At 42.6% G+C, this 24,145-nt stretch overlaps 1 protein-coding gene across 1 annotated transcript in view; it reads left to right on the top strand.

The window, feature by feature from the left end:
• LOC117536405 (teneurin-3-like) overlaps window positions 1–24,145 on the top strand; it is a gene marked incomplete at both ends in the record, with an annotated part of 44,925 nt that overhangs the window by 5,780 nt on the left and 15,000 nt on the right. The window contains 8 exon segments of the mRNA XM_034201251.1: window positions 286–526; window positions 926–1,027; window positions 1,564–1,758; window positions 4,116–4,316; window positions 12,395–12,580; window positions 17,410–17,436; window positions 19,269–19,277; window positions 23,301–23,447. Of these exon segments, the coding sequence (XP_034057142.1) occupies window positions 286–526; window positions 926–1,027; window positions 1,564–1,758; window positions 4,116–4,316; window positions 12,395–12,580; window positions 17,410–17,436; window positions 19,269–19,277; window positions 23,301–23,447 (1,108 nt within the window).

The following is a 24,145-nucleotide window of genomic DNA, read 5'->3' as shown; positions in this document are numbered from 1 at the left end:
AAATCCATTCAATAGTGATTAAGATATGGACCATATGGGTTTAATAAGTTGACAGATGTCCGAGATCAAAGGTCAGGGTTGCCATATTCCATAATGCTCTGGCTGTCATAAATAATCATAAGATACTGAATTGAAATATGGCCAGTTATTAATATGGACTGTTAGACTGACCACAGTTCCTTTATCTAGACCACTGTCTGGGATACTTATCTGTTTGCCTTGAAGTACTTGTTTGTTTGTAAAATATATAATCCTAATGTTTTCTTGTGTATTTTTGTCTTTCAGTACGACTTTGTGGAGCTTCTGGACGGCAGCCGCCTCATTTCCAAAGACAAGCGGTCGCTCAGTGACACGGATGCAGGACATGCTCACGAGGAGGGGTCCGCAGGGGGGGCCCGACACACACGCTCTGTGAACGTGCACGGGGCCGGCTTCATCCAGTACCTGGACACGGGGATCTGGCACCTGGCCATGTACAACGACGGGCGCAACACAGAACAAGTCTCCTATAACACTATCGCTATAGGTGAGGGGGGGGTGTGTGTTCACAGTGATGACTGAAAGAGTTACTGACTACACAGACAATACAAGAGAACGTTATTAATGTGGCAGCTTGTCATTACAGTAATTCACATAATAACTTTATAATTATAACACCAGTCTGCAAAACAGACCCAGTAGAGCCAGCAGTGGTGTGTAATAGAAAGCGAGAGCTTGAGCAGGAAGAAGGCAGCGCAATAATGGGATGTTAGAAAGTGTTGATTGGACTGACTGGCTGTAACTATAGCAACCAGTGAGGGCCGGTGTATGGTGCTTGTTATTTACAGTTACACATCCAGTCCACCCAATGAACTTACACCCTTAACTCACCTCTCTATCTCCTTTTCCCTCTTTCTCTCTCTCACTCTCGCTTCATCTTAATCAGAGTCGATTATGGAGTGTCCTCAGAATTGTCATGGAAACGGGGATTGTCTCTCAGGAATATGTCACTGTTTCCCAGGATTCCTAGGGCCTGACTGCTCTCGAGGTAAACACACAAACACTATGCCACCTATAGATGGGAGACAACAATAGTTTCATTATGCCTAAAAGCTGCTCTGTCCCTTATTGCACCTCAAACAATAGTCAGAAGTAGTGACTGTGGCTGCTGCATTAACATATAATCTAGTTTCAGTGTGAGCTGCTGCCTGACACTCGTCCACCAGCAGACTAACCGGACATCCATCGCCTATTGATTTAAATTAAACCATAAATCCACGCCGATCACCGACATCCAATATTATGATGTATTTGTTTTCCTGTCTGACCATTGTAATTGCGCTCCTTGTAGATACAAAAGGCACAGTATTATTGTATTCCGCTGTTATTGGAGAAAACATCAGAATCTGTACCAGTCACATGACAGCAGATGTCTGCACCCAAAAAGCGGTGGGCCATGACGTAGAGGGAAAGTGCCCGGATGGGTTGCTCTCATCTATAGAGAGGCAGTGACTGTTGGGAGAGTCATGTGTCCTCTGACTGATTGAAGTAGAGGATCTGTATCTGACGTGCTCCTCCCTGCAGCCGCCTGCCCGGTGCTCTGCAGTGGGAACGGCCAGTACTCCCGCGGCCGCTGCCAGTGCTACAGCGGCTGGAAAGGCACTGAGTGTGATGTGCCGGTCAACCAGTGCATTGACATCCACTGTGGAGGACACGGCATCTGCATCGTGGGAGCCTGCATCTGCAACACCGGCTATAAGGGCGATAACTGTGAGGAAGGTAAGAGTAAAGAACAGATGTTGTGAGATGATAACACCCTTCTAACACTGCTCTGCATCATGTTACATTTTAGTACTCCCAACTTAATATCCGGCAATCCAATTGTGTGTTGTTCATTGGCTTTTATAAAATAATGACATAATGCCCTAGTTTTACCAGATTGATGGAGCCAGCACTGTTATGTATTCAATGTGTGAATAGGGCTTGAATCACCAAACGCTTGAAAAGGAGCAAACATGAAAAGACTAAAGAAGCTATTGCAGATCAGAGAGGATTCCACCTTCAGGACAGTAAAGTGTGAAATAGATTCCATGGTAAAACTGACACTAAGATTAGATGTTCTGTGAGAAAGGACAATATGATCCAGTAAAGACATTGAGACAACTGTTCACAGAAGCAGGGAGTCTACTGCTAAATAAAAACCAGCACACAGCTGTGAGGAAGGTTAGAATAAAGAACAGATATTGTGTTGAAGCAGATGTAAATACCATTTTACACTGCTCTGCATCGTTTTACATCATGGATATTGGAAAGGGATTAAGACCTGACTCCATGATCAAATATCACCATAAATATTTTATTTAGCAAACATTTATTGCTAAACTTTAGAAATAGTCGTGGTTTAGATGTCACATTTTGCTGTACTGTTTATCAGGAACGTTTTTCCATAATCTGGGTGAATAATGATGTGTAATGCCTGAAGGAAAAACTGGAGGTTTTGTGAATCCCCTCATGTTATTAACTCTGGACATGTACTGTCCTCAGGTCTGTGTACTATACTGTCCTCAGGTCCATGTACTGTACTGTCCTCAGGTCCATGTACTGTCCTCAGGTCCATGTACTGTACTGTCCTCAGGTCCATATACTGTCCACAGGTCCATGTACTGTACTCACCACAGGTCCATGTACTGTCCTCAGGTCCATGTACTGTACTCACCACAGGTCCATGTACTGTCCTCAGGTCCATGTACTGCAGGTTGAAGTCATTTTATAAAGTTTACAAGCAATAATCCCAATGACTTTATGGACGTATCTGCTGAAACCAACCCTAGCTACTGACAGCTAGTTTGTTTAGACAGCATTACCACTAAATGCTAAATTAATTAACTCTAATCCATCTCTCTTTCTCACACACACACACACACACACACACACACACACACACACACACACACACACACACACACACACACACACATACAAGCATATATCACAGGGGACAGTAGCCAGATTAGTTTCAGATTAGTGAAATCCTCGATCACACTAATCCTTTGTGAGTGCGTATAAAAGACAATGTGTGTGTGTGTGTGTGTGTGTGTGTGTGTGTGTGTGTGTGTGTGTGTGTGTGTGTGTGTGTGTGTGTGTGTGTGTGTGTGTGTGTGTGTGTGTGTGTGTGTGTGTGTGTGTGTGTGTGTGTGTGTGTGTGTGTGTGTGTGTGTGTGTGTGTGTTCTGTTGAGACTCCTACATTATTAATGTTAGTGATTTGATTGTCAAGTTTTTGAATGAAGCTTTCATGCTACATATTACTTTAGTATACAGCCACAAGGCATAATCACAGAAGAAAGGCCAGTGATTCTAAAGAGCAAGAAAGGAGAGGGGGGGCCGGGCGGTTTTCAGTCCAAATTAATATATTATTTACACAGTAGCCATACATTTCGATTGATTGTATATTTATTAAAGTATTCTAATGCATATGTTATTTTCTCTTTATTCAGAGAAAACCAGTAAAATAACAATCATCATCATCAATGTTCAAAATCTGTGAGTCTATCCATTTGTGTCCTGTGCTGTTTGTAACTGACTGCACAACAAAGAGATGACACCGCAGTCATTTGTCAAGGAACACAGTCAAAGCTATTCTTGTGTAAGCCTTACTGAGGCAAACGGTAAAACTCAATCATGTCGTGGAAAGAACATTAATCACTAATGTTTAAGAATAGGTTTGATGATCCTTCTAGGTTTTGGAGTTTATTCCCCAGCCACTCCTTCACTTTAACAGCAAACGCTGAGCCTAAAGCAGCGGACACCTCAGAGAAGTGCATCTCAGTGGGTCTGAAGCAGTGTTGATCTAAAAAATATTGCATTGGATCAAGGTGACCACAAAAACACACTTTAACTTTTCTTCAACTCCATTTCTCCAAACTTAGTTTAAACCATAATGATGCTTATGGTTCCAAAGCTTTAACCATCCTAAAATAAATATATCTTTGTGGAGCCTGAACAAATCATCTTGGACTTCAGTCTCGACTACAGTCAGAGTCTAAGCTTGTTCGCTGCCCTCTAGTGGACACAGATGTTAAATGTTAATGTGTGTGTGTATACCGTATAACCCCCCTCTTCCTCTCTCTGCCTGCAGTGGACTGCATCGACCCCAGCTGCTCGGCTCACGGTGTGTGTATTCACGGAGAGTGTCACTGTCAGCCGGGCTGGGGGGGGGCCAGCTGTGAGATAGCTAAGGCCATGTGTCCTGATCAGTGCTCGGGCCACGGCACTCACAACGCAGAGACCAGCACCTGCAGCTGCGACCAGAACTGGACCGGGCCCGACTGCTCTCTAGGTGTGTTACGCGTTCAATGTCTGTCAGTGTGAAGGAGCTCTTTCCATTTGGCTCATTTCTTATAACATCTACATAGATACATAGATACTTTATTCAGCCACAATTGCAAACACATTTTGTCCCAGCAGAGCAGCAGTGTTGTTGAGCATTACACAAGTTACACATATTTAAAAGATACAATAAGATAAAATGTAATACAAATGTGAAATTAACATTCGCAGCAAACATACTCCTTCACAATAGAAAGGACATATATCACTAGAGTAAATCAATAAAACACGACATAACGTAAACAATTGAATACATTGAGTATTCATTATAACACTATACAATCTCACAAAGCCACAGAAACAGTGGCGTAACTATCGACAGTGCAGCCGGTGCAACTCACCGGGGCCCAGAGCCGGCCAGGGGCCCATGCTAAAAAAAAGATAATTTGTTTTATTATTTATTTTTTTATATATAGATTTGTTTTTGTGGGCCCCAATGGCATTGACCGGTTCACGCAGTCTTCAAAGTGACCAAGCAACATACATTTATTTGTAATTTGTCTGTCTAATGACCTTGCTCCCTTTCATGTCATGTGATACCTTGCGTGACGAGCAAACCGTTTAATCAACCTCAAAAGTTATAGGTACTGTAGCTAGCAGCAGCAATTTCGGCAACATTCTAAAAAATTGAATAGCTTGCATTTATAATGTACAGCAAGCCAAAGCACAAGAGTGGCGCTCAAAAGAGAAAGGACAAGAGAGAACAAGGAGATGTAACAGCTAAACTGACAAAATTAGACCGTTTTTTTTGTCATACATCGTCCTCGAAATCTCGATTATGTGTGATTAGTTCGCGGTGCCGTTGTCAGGCTGTGGTGGTCTGAGGCCAGGGCAGGCTGTTGTTGATAGCCTACATGTGGCGCTTATGAGTGGTGGTGTGTGTCCGTGCGTGTGTGAGCGCATCAGCCTGCATGTTTTGGGCGATGGGGGGGGGGGCCCCAAAACAATATTTGCACCGGGGCCAATCACAACCTTGTTACGCCACTGCACAGAAATATATAGAAATATACTACAATGATACACATGTTTTAAGCATTTGTTTGAGCAGCATCCCACCTAATTTAAAATAGTTGATATAGTGATTTACAGAATCATTGAGAGTATAAAGTATAAGCGCTAAATAAAACAAAAAGCAGTCAAGGAGCAGAACATAATTAAGAGAACAGTGTTCATTATGCGAGCCCCTAGGAACAGCCATAAAGATGGCAGACATGGCTGGTGAAACAACTGAAGACTTCAGGCGATGACGATTTGACAAGGACATAATTCTAAGGTGTGATATAAAGAACTAAAGTGTTATAGCTGGGCCAGGAAAACCTTGCTTGAGGACATCAAACTTCCACTTGTGAGTAGGTGCAAGGTCAGAGACAGCGCTGGGGGCTGAAACACGTTAAGGCCAGTTACATCCTTAACATCTCCAGATCCATTTATAAACTAACCTGCAGCCAATGAAGCCAACATAAGAGTATTATAGATAGATCTTTAATTTGTCATTGTACAGGTATAACGAAATTACAATGAACTCAAGGTGCCAACACGCAACAAGACAATATAAAAACAACAAGAAACTATAAAAACAAGAAATGGGACTTAAATAGACATGATAGGGAATATGTACGGAGCCCTGGAGGGTTCATAGAGAGAAAAATAAATAAAACGTGGCCACACTTTATTAACTTGTGCGCACGAGATGTAAAGCGTGGCCACGTTTTAAATACAATGAGGCCACGCTTTATTAACTTGTTAAAAGCGTTACGTGGCCTGTACTACGAAGCAGGATTTGCTATTTACACTATTCATTCATGAAGTATGACGCTGCGCTGTCAACACGCGTCTCCATGTTTGTGATTGGTCAAATGTTGCTAACCCCGTCCCTTTCACGTGAACGCGCTCTCAGCCGGACAGAGAAACCCTGGTTGATTTACTGAGTTGATAACCAGCTTCGTAGGACCGCTTAGCGACATCGCGTTTGTTAGGGTCAGTTAAGCCGGGTAAATCAACCATATCCAGGGTCTGTTGAACTGGCTTCGTCGTACAGGGCACTGGAGGCAGTAACGTGTAACTCAGCAGAATCTGAGAAGGGCAGCACCAGCTGCAAAGAGCTGTGCCTTTTACTGTTTACTTCACTGCGTTTCCCTTCATTAGAACCGCTGAATAGAGATCAAGGCTGCTACGTTTAACCACACACACCTCTACACACATCGAACTACCAGAGTATTCCCCCTCGTTTTATGAAGGAGATGTCCTATCACCGGGGCGCATGATGTGTGTGTATGTGTGTGTGTGTGATCAGCTCCGCTCTGTGTTCGTGTGTGTCCGACACCACCGGCATTTGTTTTCAAATTACCACGAACAGTAATTTACACAAATCTGGTTCTCCATAGTTAAGTATATTCCCAAGTGAAATACATTTGTTTAATCTTAATCTCGATGTGCTATAGTCCTGCCGGAGTGCACCGGAACGAACGATATACTATCATAAACAAATGCCCACACACACACACACACACACACACACACACACACACACACACACACACACACACACACACACACACACACACACACACACACACACACACGGCCACGTTTTATTTATTTTTCTCTCTATGAACCCTCCAGGGCTCCGTAAATATGTGCATAAATAAATAATAAATTAAATTGCACGATTCCCCTCGTATTGCACGGAAGACTTATATAATTTAAATATTAGCAGCATTTAGTGCCCTGGGAAAAAAACTGAATTTGAGTCTGTCTTTGTCCGGGAAGACATGGTACAGAAGCGCCTGCCTGAGCGCAGCCGTACAAAGTGCTCGTTACCCGGGTGGTGTGGATCCTTGAGGATTTTGACTGCCTTCTTAAGGCAACGAGAGCTGTACAGTACCTCCAGGGAGGGGAGGGGGCAACCGATGATTTTATGGGCCGAGTTGATGACTCTTTAGAGCGCACTCTGCGGCTGTGCAGCTGAGGAACCACACGCAGATGCAGTAGGTGAGGATGCTGTCCACGGCGCAGCGATAGAAGGACACAAGCAGGTCCTGTCTGAGGTGGTATCTCTTGAGTATTCTCAGGAAGTAGAGTATCTGCTGTGCCTTCTTGACGGTTGCCGTGGTGTTGGTCCTCCAGGATAGGTCCTCCGCCAGGTGAACGCCCAGGAATTTGATCACTGAGACTCTCTCCGCACAGCCTCCATCAATGTACAGGGGCTGCATGTCGGTCTTCTTCCTCCTAAAGTCAATGATCATTTCCTGGGTTTTCAGCTTGTTCAGCTGCAGGTTGTTTACTTTGCACAACGCTAACAGTTGCTCCACCTCGTCCATGTACGCAGTCTCGTCATCCCCTGAGATGCAGCCCACCACGGTGGTATCATCAGCAAACTTTATGATGGAGTTGCTGGTGTGGGCGGGGACGAGATCATAGGTGTAGAGGGCGTATAGTAGGGGGCTCAGCACGCAGCCCTGTGGTGACCCGGTGCTGAGACTGAGGGATGTCGAGGTGTGGGTGCCTATCCTCACTCTCTGGGTGCGATCAGACAGGAAGTCCTTAATCCATAGACACAAGGAATGGGATACTCCCAGGACTGATAGCTTGGTCACCAGTCTGTCAGGGAGGATGGTATTAAATGCCGAGCTGAAGTCCACGAAGAGCATCCGTGCGTAGCTTGCCCTACTCTCCAGGTGAGACAGGGTAGAGTGGAGAGCTGTGGCGATGGTGTCCTCCGTGGACCTGTTGGCCCTGTAGGCGAACTGGTGGGGGTCCAGACCGGGAAGGAGGGATGAGACGATGTGGGCACAGACCACCTTCTCAAAAACTTTAGTGGGGGTGGAGGTGAGTGCCACTGGACGGTAGTCATTTAGGCAGCCAATGTTGTTCTTTTTCGGCACCGGGATGATTGTGGATGTTTTCAGGCAGGATGGGACGATGGCCTGGGACAGGGACTGGTTGAAGATCTTGGTGAAGATCCCCACCAGCTGGTTAGCGCAGTCTCTCAGCACCCGTCCCAAGACTCCGTCCGGCCACGCTGCTTTCCTCGGGTTCACTGCCTTCAGTGTGCGTCTCACCTCGTGCTCCGTGAGGATGAGGCTGCTGAGGGCAGGTGGGTGTAATGGTGTGGTTGCTTCCGATAGCCCCGCCTCGTAGCGGGCATAGAAGGAGTTCAGCTCCTCCGCCAGCTGAGGGTCACCCCCGTCGGCCGAGGGGTGGCTGGGTTTGTAGTTGGTCATCTGCTGGACCCCCTGCCACACCCGCCTGGAGTCGTTGCCCCGGAAGCAGTCCTCAATCTTCCCCTTGTAGTCCGTCTTGATCCCCCGCTTCAAGTCGGCTCTGGCAGTGCTGTACAGCTCCCTCTCACCAGTCCTGAAGGCGATGTCCCTCTCCCTGACCAGGCGCTGCACCTCTCCAGTCATCCACGGCTTCTTGTTGGGATAAACCCGGATGTGCTTATCCACAGTGACGGAGTCTGAACAATGCTTGATGTATCCCAGGACCGCTGATGTGTACTGTTCCAGGTCCTCATGTTCTATGGGCTCAAGATGACTTACAGTTTGTGCCCCCTGCTGTGGTTGCTGCTCCTCTCCACAGAGGAAGAGCCAGCACAACAGTCTGGCTGATGCATGTTGAAGGTCTTTGTAGTTGAGTTAGATCAAATGGTTATTTTTCAAGGGAAGCAATACTAGAAGCTAACTGAGAATCCATTTAAAAACCATAACTTACAAACTAATCAGATGAGGGATTGAAGTGCAGGGGGTGAGGTGGGCAGGGCTAATGGGCGACAGGTGAAACTAATAAGGCCATGACAGACTGTCTAAAGAGGCTGGAAAACACGGAGCGAGGAAGGAGCTGATTGGCTGGAAGACCAATGACACTGATTCAGAGGAGGTGTATAGATGGGCAGCACAGAAACACAAAGCAAAAAGTAGAACCAGCAGGCTTGGGGAGTAACGGATTACATGTGACGAGATTACGTGAAAGAAGTAATCAGATTACTAGATTTTGATATGAAATATCTTGGTTACCTGATTTCTAAGGTTACATTGTTACATACACTTAAGTAAAACATCTAATTGTTATTTATTTTCTGTTGTTTTTATTTGCATTGCATTTAATATAGAAGTAATCCAAAGGTAACAGAATGTAATCAGGTTACATTACTTTGATATTTTGAAACACAGATTAGGTCACTGATTACATTTTTGACTTGTAACTACAGCTCTGGAAAAAGTCCCCTGCAGCATTATGAGTTTATCTGGTTTTATAATGTATAGGTATGTGTTTGAGTAAAATGAATAAAGTTTAACACACACTGGAATTTAATGGCTGCTATACATGTAGAGATGGAGATTTAATTTTAAAAAAATGTCAGAGCTCTAGTTATTGTAACGTATAACATTTTGTAAGTAAACCTCCAAACATTGAGTACCAGACATGACACAACATGAGAATACTTTAAGGTCAGAGAAAGATCATGGTGACGGTTAAAGCCCCTGTCACACTGTCCCGAAATTGACACCCGATGGACACACGAATATGGAATTGTGAATTTCGCACGAAGATGGCCCCGAACCACACACGAAGGCAACATTTACATTACATTTAAGACATACAACTGCAATGAAAGTACCAAAAACAATTATGTTACAGTACTATGATACTGTACTGATATCTTCAGACTTTGTTCTTTACTTTATCCGTCGTTATATGTAGAAAATATTACGTTTTCTCCGTAATGTTGTTTCAACAACAACTTCCTGTCAACTGTCCTTCAAAATAATATATTATATCCTTTTTAGTTTCACAGAACACAAATTGGGTTATTTACATAATATATTTACATGATTTTGTTGTGCAATAAAACAACCCGATGGACACACGATAAAGGAAATGTTCAAATTCGGCTGTGATCGTAGCAACATCGGGCCATTCGTGAGGGCATCTTAAGCCTTCATATGACCGCCGGTGGAGTTTCTCAGGCTCCGGCAGCAACTTCGTGAGCGGTGGCAAAATCTTTGGCATGCCAAAAAATTGCCGAAGGACCTTGAGAAGGTTCATTTTCGTATTGAATTTGTGTGTCAATTTTGCCCTTCGTAAGGCCATCGTGAGGGCATCTTGTTATCATCGGTGCCATCGGGCATTCGCCCCGATCAGAGTGAGGGTGAATGCACCGATGATAACACGAAGATGACACGATTTGACAAGATGCCCTCACGAGTGCCTTACGAAGTTGCCGCTCACGAAGTTGCTGCCGGAGCCTGAGAAACTCCACCGGCGGTCATACGATGGCTTAAGATGCCCTCACGAATGGCCCGATGTTGCTACGATCATAGCCGAATTTGAACATTTCCTTTATCGTGTGTCCATCGGGTGTCAATTTCGGGACAGTGTGACAGGGGCTTAAAGGAATTCAACGTTCACCATCAGTAAGGAATGGATAACAAACAAGGAAAAAGAGAAAACACGCATCCACACTGATCTTCTCCCTGAAGGAGAAAAGTCACAGTATTTGTGACATTAAAATATGTTGCATATGTTTTCCGTCTTGGCTCCTCTGATATGAGTCATAATGTACACTGCTATAAGAGGTTGCTTGTCAGTAAACGTTTGCATAAGTTGTTTTTTGGTTGTTTGAACCAATGGCCAGTGTTATCTTTGTCCTGCAAAGGACCGTCTCTTATTCGGTGGTGTGGGGCTGCAGAAGGGAAGATAATGGGGAGAGAAACTGAGACCGAGAAGACAAGTGACAGCATTGGAGCTGAAAAGGAGGAGGGATAGAGAAAGTTGGAGGAGGAATGCAGATCAGTAGCATATGGCTTGACATAAAAACAAAGACCAGGAAAGCAGTTTGTGTGTGTGTGTGAGTGTGTTCTCACTTCTATCTGTGTTGCCGTTTATGAAGAGCCGTGTAGGCCAAAATTCAAACTAACCTCGCACACACACTACTGAAAACATCTGGCCTTGCACACACACTACTGCAATACTCTCACATTCACTACTGAACACTTCACACACACACACAACTGGGTGAGGTTAATTTTCAGTAGTAAGTGTGTGAGGTTTAATTTTCAGTTGTGTGTGTGTGAGGTGTTCAGTAGTGAATGTGAGAGTATTGCAGTAGTGTGTGTGCAAGGCCAGATGTTTTCAGTAGTGTGTGTGCGAGGTTTAATTTTCAGTTGTGTGTGTATGAGGTGTTCAGTAGTGAATGTGAAAGTATTTCAATAGTGTGTGTGTGTGTGTGGTTAATTTTCAGTTGTGTGTGTGTGAGGTTAATTTTCAGTAGTAAGTGCGTGAGGTTTAATTTTCAGTTGTGTGTGTGTGAGGTGTTCAATCGTGAATGTGAGAGTATTTCAGTAGTGTGTGTGTGTGTGTGGTTAATTTTCAGTTGTGTGTGTGTGAGGTTAATTTTCAGTAGTAAGTGCGTGAGGTTTAATTTTCAGTTGTGTGTGTGTGTGAGGTGTTCAATCGTGAATGTGAGAGTATTTCAGTAGTGTGTGTGTGTGTGTGGTTAATTTTCAGTTGTGTGTGTGTGAGGTTAATTTTCAGTAGTAAGTGCGTGAGGTTTAATTTTCAGTTGTGTGTGTGTGTGAGGTGTTCAATCGTGAATGTGAGAGTATTTCAGTAGTGTGTGTGCAAGGCCAGATGTTTTCAGTAGTGTGTGTCATAGCCGTTGGCTGAGTATTGTCTTGTTAAAACGAATAAACACACATCCAGCCGCACTATAAAACACATATGCATACAAATACAAATATACTACACACACACGTATGTTCCCTTTGTCCTGGCCTGTTCGTTATCTTGTTCTTTGTCTTAAACATGCAAACACACTCACAACCACACACTCAGATTGGTACAAACATGACAGTCGTGATGTTTTGAAATCCATGTATATAGTTTTCTTTACAATGCTTCTTTAGAATGCTTTTCAATGTACAGTATTGGTGACCGTGTTCCCCAAAGTAATCGATGCAGGCCGTACTGCAGGTACCATTGAACTTGTTTGCATGTGCATTGATGTTTTATTTCTTTCTCCTACAGAGGTGTGTGAAGTGGACTGTGGCAGCCATGGCATGTGTTACGGCGGTGTGTGTCGATGCGAGGAGGGCTGGACAGGAAGTGTGTGTGACCAGAAGGCCTGCCACCCACTGTGCAGCAAGAACGGAGTGTGTAAGGAGGGCAAGTGTGAGTGTGACCAAGGATGGACAGGGGAGCACTGCAATATTGGTGAGTAGATAATTCACACACACACACACACACACACACACACACACACACACACACACACACACACACACACACACACACACACACACACACACAACTTCGATGTCACTCAGTATGCACACACATGGAGTTTATTCCATGCTAGCATTTGACTTGTCACTGGTTTCTGGATGGATGTGTTTTCCTTTGGGAATCCAGATTGCACTGTAAAGGGAATACAGTTCGTACTATAATCGAGCATTGCTTGATGACTCACTTCCTTTAGTTTTCAGTTTTCCACGGTCACATGGCTGATCATCACCACCACTAAACTAAAGGTGGCACATTTATTTAGCATGATGATTTTTAGTGGTTGCATTAAGTCACGTGTTTGCAACCTCTGTTTTTATAGAAACTTCAGACATTCAAACGTGGGGTATTTAATGCAGGCGATTTACTGTGAGGTATTTACTGTGTACACACCTTCAAGAAACCTACAAAACAGACAGTTTGTTAGTGGATGCACCGACCCTTCTTCAGTGATAGGACTTTCTGAACCCATGACAGATATATTACAGTCTCTGTTCTTTATAGCTACTGCAAGAATGTGATAAGTGGAAATGTTGCTGCTAATTACATGGGTATGCCAGTTTGTATTGATTATCAATGTCTTCCAATAACACTCGAGCTACGACAGTTTCAATGGTAAAAAGGAGATCCAGGTTGTGTTCATAATCACTCAAGCTTGAAACAAGTGAAAACAAGGATAATCCTGCGTTTGTTGATAGGAAGCAACACTTTGTAATGTTGTTATGAGCAGTGGTGAGCCGTGACTTTGATACCTGACTAATTTCGCAACGATGTCATCACTATCACTGACATGAGCCATCATGAACGAACTTGTGCTAATCATAAATCTATGGATCATAAATCTATCGATTAGATTTATGATTAGAAAATAATAAAAGCAGGGTAGACATGTGGATATTATCAGGCTGAACAAAACGTGCATTTACCTAACAGGTTCGTTTTCCACAGACCTTATTTCCAGCTATTTTCCAAAACCCTATGGAGAAATCCCACTGCTTTCTGTCGAGGGAATCCGAGCGAAACTTACTTCCGGGGTTTAGGACGCGTCACTGCACCACTTGCATAAACTTCACAGCAGGCGGAACTTGTCATAAAGTCCGCGAAAATAAAGCCCGCCCATTTAGAGGGAAGATATGATTGGTCAATTGTACTGTCATTTGACATCACTCTCTCGTTGAGTTACTATTGTCACTACCATGGATGTATAATAAGAACTGGATACAGCGTGGGAGGCGGGGCCTCATTCATTCCTATGAGAGTTGCTCAATGGCGCATGATGACAAAATGGCCCAACTTTTGAGAGAGCAAAACATCACAGATTACCCGGCATGCCTGAGAAGTACCCGTATGTGCACTCATCGAGCATGCGCAACTTTAACCACCCCGCCCAAAAGGCTCGTTCACATTAAGCACGTGAATTTGCGTACACGTAACAGCACCGCGCGTTCATGACAGCATGGTACTGGATTTATATTAACAAGGCGGCAGTTAGCAGCTAGCGGCTAGCTAGTAAATTATGCTAAGTTACACATCAATCGTTATGTACTTTTATATTACGCTGACATCAGGATCTAGTGATATCCAAGCAATAGAGCTTGTGTGGGTTGTAGCCTACATGAAACCACTTGGTAATATATACAAATGTATAAGTTGAAGCCTGTTATGATCAATTGTGAGTTAAAACTTTATCTAAAAAGTAAAGCTGATGATGGATTACTGTGGTGGAGTTAAAATAACAATAGCCTATTTATGTTTGAAATGTGATGGAGTGAAAGGATAGTAACTGTGATTATTCATGTTAAGTAGCCCACAAGTAACTAAAACAATTGCAAGTGCAATAAGAAGCTACAGGAACGTTAATCTACATCGGTAATATTAACTTTATTTAATACAACATTTACGGTACAAGATTTACATCATACAGCCCATGTAGTATAATATTTTACAAATGATGAATTACAGCAAACATGTGCAATATATCCATTATTACAGCTCCGTGGGCTGGCAGTAAGGTCCGTGGGTCCGTTGTTATTGTGCATCCATGGGTAAAGAGAAACTCATGTAGTACTGAACACGTAACATGAACGTGCCGGGCGGCGCGGTCCCGTGGGTTAGATGCGCGTTCATAATGCAGAGGGAAATAACTCTCAAAATAACGTTATTAGCACATTTTTACAACTTGAGGAACGAATGTTTTTAATAAGGGCTATACAAGTGTTCATACTGGGTAGTTTATTTAGTTTAAAAAAAATTATCCAACGAGTTACAGACCACTCTTTCCCAATGTAAGTCAATGGGAAAAAGTTTTTCCGGGCCCAGCAACCTAAAGGAAGTGTAGTACCACCGTTTGACCATCACGAATATTCTCATCAGACTCCGGCGCACTTCCTGGGGGCTTGGTCACTACCCGATCTGCAGCTCTGCCCGATCTGCAGTGCGCATGTGCCAGATGGTCCGCCATATTGGAGAACTCCGGACGGCAACCCAAGAAGGACACTTGACACAGTGGCTTTTGGCAAAGCTGAAAAAGAAAACTCGAGAGAGATGAGTTATTGTTATTACAACGTGACTTCACTATTATTTAACAACTCTTTTTATTGGGTTCTTTTAATGGGGTTAAGTACATTGTCAGAATAAGTGAGAAATGGATTTAACTTCTGTTAGACATATGCCATACATTTTTGCACACATTCACAGTAAATATGTATTCAGTATGATAGCTGTCTAACAGAAGTTAAATCAATTTCTCACTTATTCTGACAATGTACTTAACCCCAAATAAAAGAACCCAATAAAAAGAGTTGTTAAATAATAGTGAAGTCACGTTGTAATAACAATAACTCATCTCTCTCGAGTTTTCTTTTTGAGCTTTGCCAAAAGCCACTGTGTCAAGTGTCCTTCTTGGGTTGCCGTCCGGAGTTCTCCAATATGGCGGACCATCTGGCACATGCGCACTGCAGATCGGGCAGAGCTGCAGATCGGGTAGTGACAACTACAGCTGAACCCTCAGTAAATTCATAGCTGGACCACCAATCAGCTCCTGTCTTCACATAACTCGCAGAGACGAGCTTCTTTCATTTAACCCTTCACATTCAAACAGAAACTGAACAGGCAGATTCGAAGGATTTATTTCTTTGGAAATGTTATGTTAAATACAATTAAATCAAGTTATTTTGGTAAAACTAATGAAAAATATCACTACAAAAATAATGTTTGTTTTTTTACGTTTTCAAAAATTATTTTTTAGAATATCTTAGGGCCCTGACGACTCGCCACTGGTTATGAGTGCCTGTAACTGTTGCTTCAAAATGTATATTAATACAATCTTACAATGAAAGGTTAGTCTCAAACTCACTATCCTCGTAGCTCCCAGCTCCTTAGCCAGGATATCTGCTTAATGCAGTGACTGCTGTTTGCTGCTGGGCTGGTCATGTACCATCAGAGCCTTTTCACGAACAGCTGTTACATACCTGGGTGAAGGTTACAGTTCATTTAAATGAAAGATACAACGTTACTCCACACTCATGGTTCAGTCCACCTTAAGAAATAAGACCGACCTCGGAAGCAGTTGTGTTTTAAAAAAACCTTTATTGACACGAGTACACTTTTTTATAAGAATATAACTAAACCACAGAAATGACTCCGGAAAAGCTGCAGATAGAGCCATAAGAAATGAATGCAACTGATTTCATCCGCGCGGTTTGGCTTTATGAAGCAGGCACGCAAACGGTTACGTCATGATGCAAACGATGACGCAACGACGCATTACCAGTCGGACTCTGGGCGGTGTGAAAAGAGCCAGAGCTAAACCGAAGAACTGGTTCTGAACCTCAAAAGCTCTAGCACGGAGCTTGAATCGGAGTTGCGTTGGTGTGAATGAGGTATAAGACAGCTGCCGGCTGCTGCTTGAAACAAAGTTTATGAGAGCACTGTTCTGAACCCAAACACTATGTTTTTGCTGTGAATTCAAAACAACCAGCTGAAAGACAAGCGAGATTAACAGCTTTGAGGACTCTATTACGGACATAAATGATGAAAGATATTTTTTCCAGAGAGAATAAAGGTGGTGCTTTAGAATGAACGATAACATCTTTACTTTAAAAGTAAACCAGTCAAGAAGAGCTGGTTCTCAGGGTTGATAGAAGGTGCGTTGTAGCAACAGTACTGTAAAAAGGATTGTCATTTTAAGTGAGTAACCATGGCAACTTGAAAACCCCCTTCCTGTTGGGATGTAACAGTCAAACATTGAAACATGATATTGGGGCCAAGCAGACCACCAAACCAGCTGAAGTATTGCTGGGAAAGAGTTGCAAATTGGTTTGGGTTATTTAGACACCCACACACACACACACACACACACGGCACACACACACTTAGAGCATAACAACAGTGCGATGAGGGGAAATCCTCTGCTGGTCCAGCAGCTCTGCATTGGACAGACTGTCCTCTCTACCATCACATTTACATCTCGTTACGGAGACCTAACTAGAATTATTTCCACATTCATTAATTGGCTGTCTTTCTATTTCAGCATGTGCTTTTAGACTATATAATTCTAGTACTTATGAGTGTTCTCAGAGGAATGCACCAGAACCTCTTTATCTGTCTTTATTTCTCTGTTCTTGTCGTTAACATTTCTACCTCTCTCTGCTCTTCACTCATTGTGATCAGATGATCACTGGTTGGATCACTGGCCTATTTTTCTGGACTAAACGCTATTTTTCTATCCATCTGTTCTTCTTTTCCCTCCTCCCTTAAAGCTCACAACCCGGACATTAGAGTGAAAGGTACTGTGCTCTTTTCTCTTCTCCTCCTCATCATGCGCTTTCTTTTTCATCCTTTCTTCCTTTGCCTGTCTTTATGTTCTGTGGAGCTGTGGCTGCTTCAGAGGTTATTTTATTCACTTTGGAGCTCCCAAGTCTGTTTACTTTCCTCCCATTCTCTCTTTCATCTGATAACATGCACTATTACTGTCGCTTTGAACATTTCATGATTTGAATATTGACTTGTTGATGTTTCAGATAAAAAAACAATAGACCTGGAAAATATATTTGTTTTACTTGTTTATTTTGGTACGTACCTCCCAAGAAGCTTCACTTTGTGAAATGCTGGGATGCCTTGTAAACGAGATGATACATCTCATGGGTTTATCCTTCTAGACTGAATCAACACTGTTTTTGTCATCAACTTGAATGCTTAGTTCTGCCTGCTAAATCTTTTTATAAACCTAACTATATTAGCACTAAATTGATCTTAAGCTCAAAAATGTGAAAGAAATATAGGTCAAAATTGGACGGAGTCTCGAAATGAGGAATGCTGACCTCCACTGTTAAAATCAAATCATATAACAGGGCAGTGATCCAGTTTCTAGTATGTTGCTAGATGAAACTTAACAGAACTGGTACCAAAGATAATGGACTTATCCCCTTGCATATTCCGTGGGTTTGACATTTAAATAGTGGACATTCTTAGTGGCTTGGGATAGTAAACACAAAATCTTACTTGTAAAGACAAGCTGAGAACAAGCAGATAAATATAATATAGAGGTTTCTGATGCAGACGTGCTCAGGCTTAGTTCTCCTGTAAGCTGCTTCTGTCTCTGCACACAGGCGTACTGCGACATGTGTGTGAATGGATTTAAAACCATCATCCGACTCAAACAGTCGGCTTTTGTACTAAAGATGTCAGTCATGTGTTTTTTATAGAACATTTTAGTAATTGAAAGTATTTACACAATTGCAAAAAAATGGTTATGCGCTTCGACAGTATTAAAGCTGATTTGAAGCTTTTTGTATATTCACGATAAAGAGCTTGCTCAGAGGCACAGTATTATTGGGAAATAAAAACATGTTTTCTTCTTTCACCTCATGTTCTGGATACAGTTCCAGTTCTATAAGCTGGTCAAGGTGTGGGCTAGATTCCAAAAGGATATCTTCATAATTGACCTTCTTTATTGCAATGCATCCTGCTCATAAGTGCTTTACATGTTGATAGCATTACTGAGATAAATGTCACTACTTTGCAAAGGACTTTCCTAAGCCTAGCTTTGTCAACTGTTCAGGATAAAGGAGACATGATACTATGTCACTACTGTATCACCTGACACATCATTTAGATTTAAAGATTTGACAAAAGCCCAAAATAGGGTCAATTTCTAGTGGTTCAAATATCCATGTTTGCACCACTAATCGTCTTTTTGGGATTGTTGAAATTGTGGTCAAGAAAAGAAGAAGTTGATCTCAATGGGAGTTCACCTGGTTAAATAAAGGATAAACAAAACAAATGATTTTGTGAATGGTGCAGCATCACAAGCTCTATTAATTGTGATTTTATTTATTTTCTTTAAGCTGCCTTTGTACCTTAACCTATTGTGTGATTTAAAAGCGAATGAAGACAGGTGTACATGGAGTGATAATGTTTACTGTGTGGAGGTTCTGCTGCTGTGTCTCTGTGTTATTGCCCCCCCCCAGATCCCAGCTCTTTTCCCTCTCCTCTTCCTTTGGCTGCCATTTTCATCGGTCCATCACAGAGAGTATATTTGGCATTGCTGCTTTTGTTTCGATTTACTTTTTTCCCTAATTTTCCTCCCTCTCTCCCTCGTGCCCTCTCCTATTCTCAGGATATAAAGGTAAATCATGCCAAAGATTTAATAAAGGCCTCACTGTCCCAAAGTACAACCACCTCACACTCTGCTTTGTCAAATCAAGCTTCCTTTGATTCTGATTTATTCCATTCCATTTTTCCTGTATTTCTGTATTTAAATGCTCAGCGTTTTGTATTATCTTCTTGCTTTTCTGCCACATCATTTTGTTCCTGTCACTGATTTGAACACACAAAGCGCAGACATACAGATGAAGACAAATGGAAATGCTCGCACGCACACAAACAAGCAGACACAAAGCTGAAGTGTGAACCCTGTTGTCTTGCATCCAGCCTGATATAAATGTTTGTGTGAAGTAAACCAGCTGCTGTTCCTCTGTCTATCCCCACCTTCCTGTCTCCATCTTATTTTTCATCTTTCCCCCTCCTTTCCACCTCCCCTCCATCTCTCCCTCCATGCCTCGTCCTGTCTCTCCAGCTGGGCTTTGCTTGGTCCCGACACTCACCGTTCTTTTGTCAGATTGCCGGCCTCACAGGCATAAAGTACAGTGTTGGGAGGCATGCAGTCCTCCCTATACTTTGTGCGCTCTGTACCTGTGTATCTGTCTCCCTGTTGTGTTTTCACATGGATTGTAACCTGTGGTCTGTTTAGTATTTTTTGGATGAATTGAACAAGATTAAAGGAATCCATATTTCTGAAACAGAAAGGGCTTCCTTTTTAACCCTCCTGTCATGTTGGGATCAAATCTGACCGATGAACTACTTTCATTAATCGTAAATATTGTGTTTTACATTTGATCTCTTCAAGGTCTCATGCTATCCTCCACAGTAGACCTTTGAACATATCAAATACATCCATCAGATAGTACACACACATATCAATAAAATGTACATTTTTTTTGGGTGATGATTAAGGGTTTATTTGTTAATGTAAGAGCAGTGACCAAGAAGACCTACAGGGTGACCTGACTAGACTTCAGGAATGGGCTAACACTTGGGGAATGTGCTTTAATACTAGTAAGTGCTACATCCTACGAACAAGCAGATCAACAAACCCGCACATTAAAAACGATACTCTATGTGGCCAGGTGTTAAAAGAGGTGACCCACCAGCCTTATCTTGGGGTAGAAATCCATAACAACCTGAAATGTGGCCAACACATTGGCCACATTGTAACACAGGCAAACCGTTCGCTCGGCTTCCTACGCCGGAACCTGCGATGCTGTCCCCAGAAACTGAAGGAGACAGCTTTTGTGGCCCTAGTACGTTCTAAACTAGAGTACGCCAGCTCGGTCTGGGACCCCTACACTGATAAAGACAGTGATGCCCTGGAATCAGTACAAAGAAGAGGTGCAAGATTCATTTTTGGAGATTATGAATGGGACAGCAGTGTCACAGAAATGCTTAAGCGGTTGAACTGGGTGGAATTAAGTGAAAGGCGGCGATTGGCTCGTTTGGTTCTCTTCTTCAAGATTGTCCATAACATCTCAGCCATTGATGCATCAATGTACCTAGAGCCAGTTAGAAGAAGTGCAACCCGCAAAGCCAACTCTTTGAACTTCGAGCGAATTTTCGCAACTAGTGACACTCTTAAATACTCCTTCTTTCCGAGAACAATCAGAGAGTGGAACTTGCTACCAGAAGAAGCTGTCATCGCAGAAACGGTGGAGTGCTTCCGGCAAATTTTAAGAGACATTTAGCGGGGATCATCCATCCCCCACTGAGCGTGATACCTCTGGGTTCTGCTCAGTACTAATCCAGATCCAGATCCAGCAGTTAAAACAGACCTCAAATCTCAAATCAAATCTGACCAGGCACACCAAAGTAATGGGGAGAAAGGAACACGACAGGAGGGTTCAAAGAAGCTGGGATCGTTGTCAGCGAGCTGGTTGTTATATTCTCCTTAGATCATGGTTTGACTTCACTTGGACAGACATCTTTAAAAATGATACCATTTTCAGAAGGTTCTGCTTTCAACTTCAGCGTCTTCTTTGTTTGTTTACCCTGTTGTTCATCCCCATATTATGCAACAATAACACATTTCTTTGTTTACAGAGGGAAAAAATGATTTTGAATTGATTTCTGATTGAAGCCAAGCAGGACACAGTAACCATGTTGGCTGTAGGCGCTCTTAGCGGTTCATGTGAAACTACAACGTGCATTTCACAGAGGGCTGACTCTGTCTGTCTGTCAGTCTGTGTCTCACATGTGGGTCAATGTGCTGATCTGTCTTATGTGTCTATCAATCTGTCTTTCAGTCTGTCAATTCATCTGTTGGACAGGGCCAAACACCTTTACTCAGCAGGATTGAACTAATATGGGTCTTTGGTGGTGGTGGTGTATTTGTACTGGAGCTAGCATTCTGTTTGGATACAAATAGAAACTCATGCCAAAAGACAAGCATTGAGTTTTTCCTTGTGTAGTCTTATGAGGTGGGAAAGCTTCTGAAACAGCATGCAGACCTTTACATGGGGTAATACATCTCTTATAATAATGTAAACTGAGGTCTTATCCGAAGAGTTGTTCAGGTGACTACAGATTACATGTTTCATCAACAGCTGAGATAAGCTTGATTATTTCCAAATAACTCTAATCTTAACACACACTCACACACCACTTACAAAATCAATTGTGCTGTTTAGTTAGCACAGACGTTCATGATTCTTGAAGAAAGCCCAATAAACTCCCAGTGCAACAGCTCCACACATTAGGAAACAACAAGTAGACATGATGGTTATATTGATGATAATGAAATGAAGCTGTTCCGAAGAGTCTCCAATAGAAGTTAGACATTTGCACAAAAATGAAGACTGACATGTTAAGCATTTACGTCCAGATGTCTCTCAACTCAACATGTGTTCAGACAGAAAGCCTTGCATCATTTCATCAATAAAGGCTACAAACAATTTGGAAGAATTGACTGCTGAACAGCTTGTGTTGATTTGCCACAAACAGCCACTGTACCAACTCCCCAGATGTTAGCTGTGAAATGGCCAACAGCGGACACACCGACTGTGTGTGAGGCTCAGATCCTTTAGTTATTCTCATTATTCCTCTCTGCTTTTTCCATATTTTCTGTACGTTTATGAGATACATAACACTCACTTATGTGAATTCTTCAAAAAATAATTATGGAATGTTTCCATTGACTTTACATTGCAGCATCTGTAAATGTTGATGTTCTGTCTCAGTTGTTTGTGACACGTGTGTCTATAGAACAGATATGCTGTAGTTGTTATCAGTGAGACTTCAGCATCAGAATACCTTTACTAGTCCCACAGAGGGGACATTTACATAGTTACAGCAGAAGAAAGAGCCACAGGCAGCTTAATGTTACATATGTTACATGCATTCAAAAGTACTAAGTTATGATAGAATAACAAATATAAAAAATATAATAAAGAAATAAAAGGTTACATAATTATCAAAATCCTTTAACAGTTCTTAGGATTTAGCAGCCAGGTATATATAGCACAGTTTTAACGGCATGTATATGAGGCAACGTAACAGCTAACGTCTCATACGTGATCCTAACCATAGTTTTGCAATTCAAGGACTTTTGAAACACTTCCATTGCACAGCAGTACCTGCAGCTGCTGGCTCGCTTACACTACATTGTAGAACATGGTTTATTTGAACCAAAATGTGAGACACATTAACCCTACTTAAGATATTAAAACGTGTACCTTTTGGGGGAAATACAGTGGAGGAAATAAACGTTTGATCACTTGCAGATTTAGTAAGTTAGCCCACTTACAAAGAAATGAACAGTCTATACTTTTAATGGTAGGTTTATGTGAGAGTAAGAATATGAAGGTGCTCAGTTCCTTACTCGTCCTGTGATGGTCTCAGTGCTGTTTCAGAGGCTCAGATGATGATGCATTTCTGCAGTGAAAATATAAAACACATTGTTAAAGCTCATCTTTCAGTACAAATCCATCATCAGCACATGCCTTTGATATTGGTTGAAGCCTAGTTGGAACCTGATGGCCAGCAACCCCCCTCCCCCCTCCACTCTAACTTCTCTAACTGTGTGTTTGCCCCCGCTCAGAGGGGTGTCCCGGTCTCTGCAACAACAACGGACGCTGCACTCTGGAGGCCAGTGGATGGCACTGCATCTGCCAATCAGGGTGGAGAGGGGCCGGGTGTCACGTAGCCATGGAAACACTCTGTACGGATGGCAAGGACAATGAAGGAGGTATGTGGTGTGTGATTGATGGTCTGAGATGGGGTAAAAACAAAGACAACAAATATCTGTGACGTCGCAAGAACTTTCTTTACTGTCCCACCATTGTGCAATCGCCCACGATTTAATGTGCCCCCCCCCCTGCAGATATGTAGTGACATACTGACAAAAATAATAAGCCACCTGCAGCACCAACTGAACCCTCTCATTGGAGTCAAAGTAAGACACCAAAATATAAATGACCACATTAGTATGGTTAAGCCTGATAGATGTGCTATAAGCAAAAGAGTACCTACCTAAATCCCCTGTACGCTGATGTCATCTTATTTTGGGTAAATAATAAGGAACATCAGATGCAAAATCCTTTTGAAGCGCTATTCCTTTATACAGAGCCAGTATGGATTCAATGCATCCTAACCAACAATGTCATGTCGACTCTTAAAAAATAAATAATAAAAAAGGCAAAAGAATGAAATGTACTTATAGACATAGGCCAGAAATACACACATGCACAAACACATGCATTGATGGAGTCATGTCGGAGCAAAGGCTGTTGGGGTTTCGGTGCTTTGCTCAAGGACACTTCGGCACTGCCCAGGAGGTGAACTGGATCCTTTACAGCTACATTTCATTTTGTTGGTCTGTAGAGAGACTTGAACCTGTGACCATTCGTGACCATGTGCTTCCCAAGCCACGCCCCTACTCACTGA

Source organism: Gymnodraco acuticeps, unplaced genomic scaffold (assembly GCF_902827175.1).
Source record: "Gymnodraco acuticeps unplaced genomic scaffold, fGymAcu1.1, whole genome shotgun sequence".
NCBI lineage: Eukaryota > Metazoa > Chordata > Actinopteri > Perciformes > Bathydraconidae > Gymnodraco > Gymnodraco acuticeps.
This window is presented reverse-complemented; position numbering and strand designations above follow the sequence as displayed.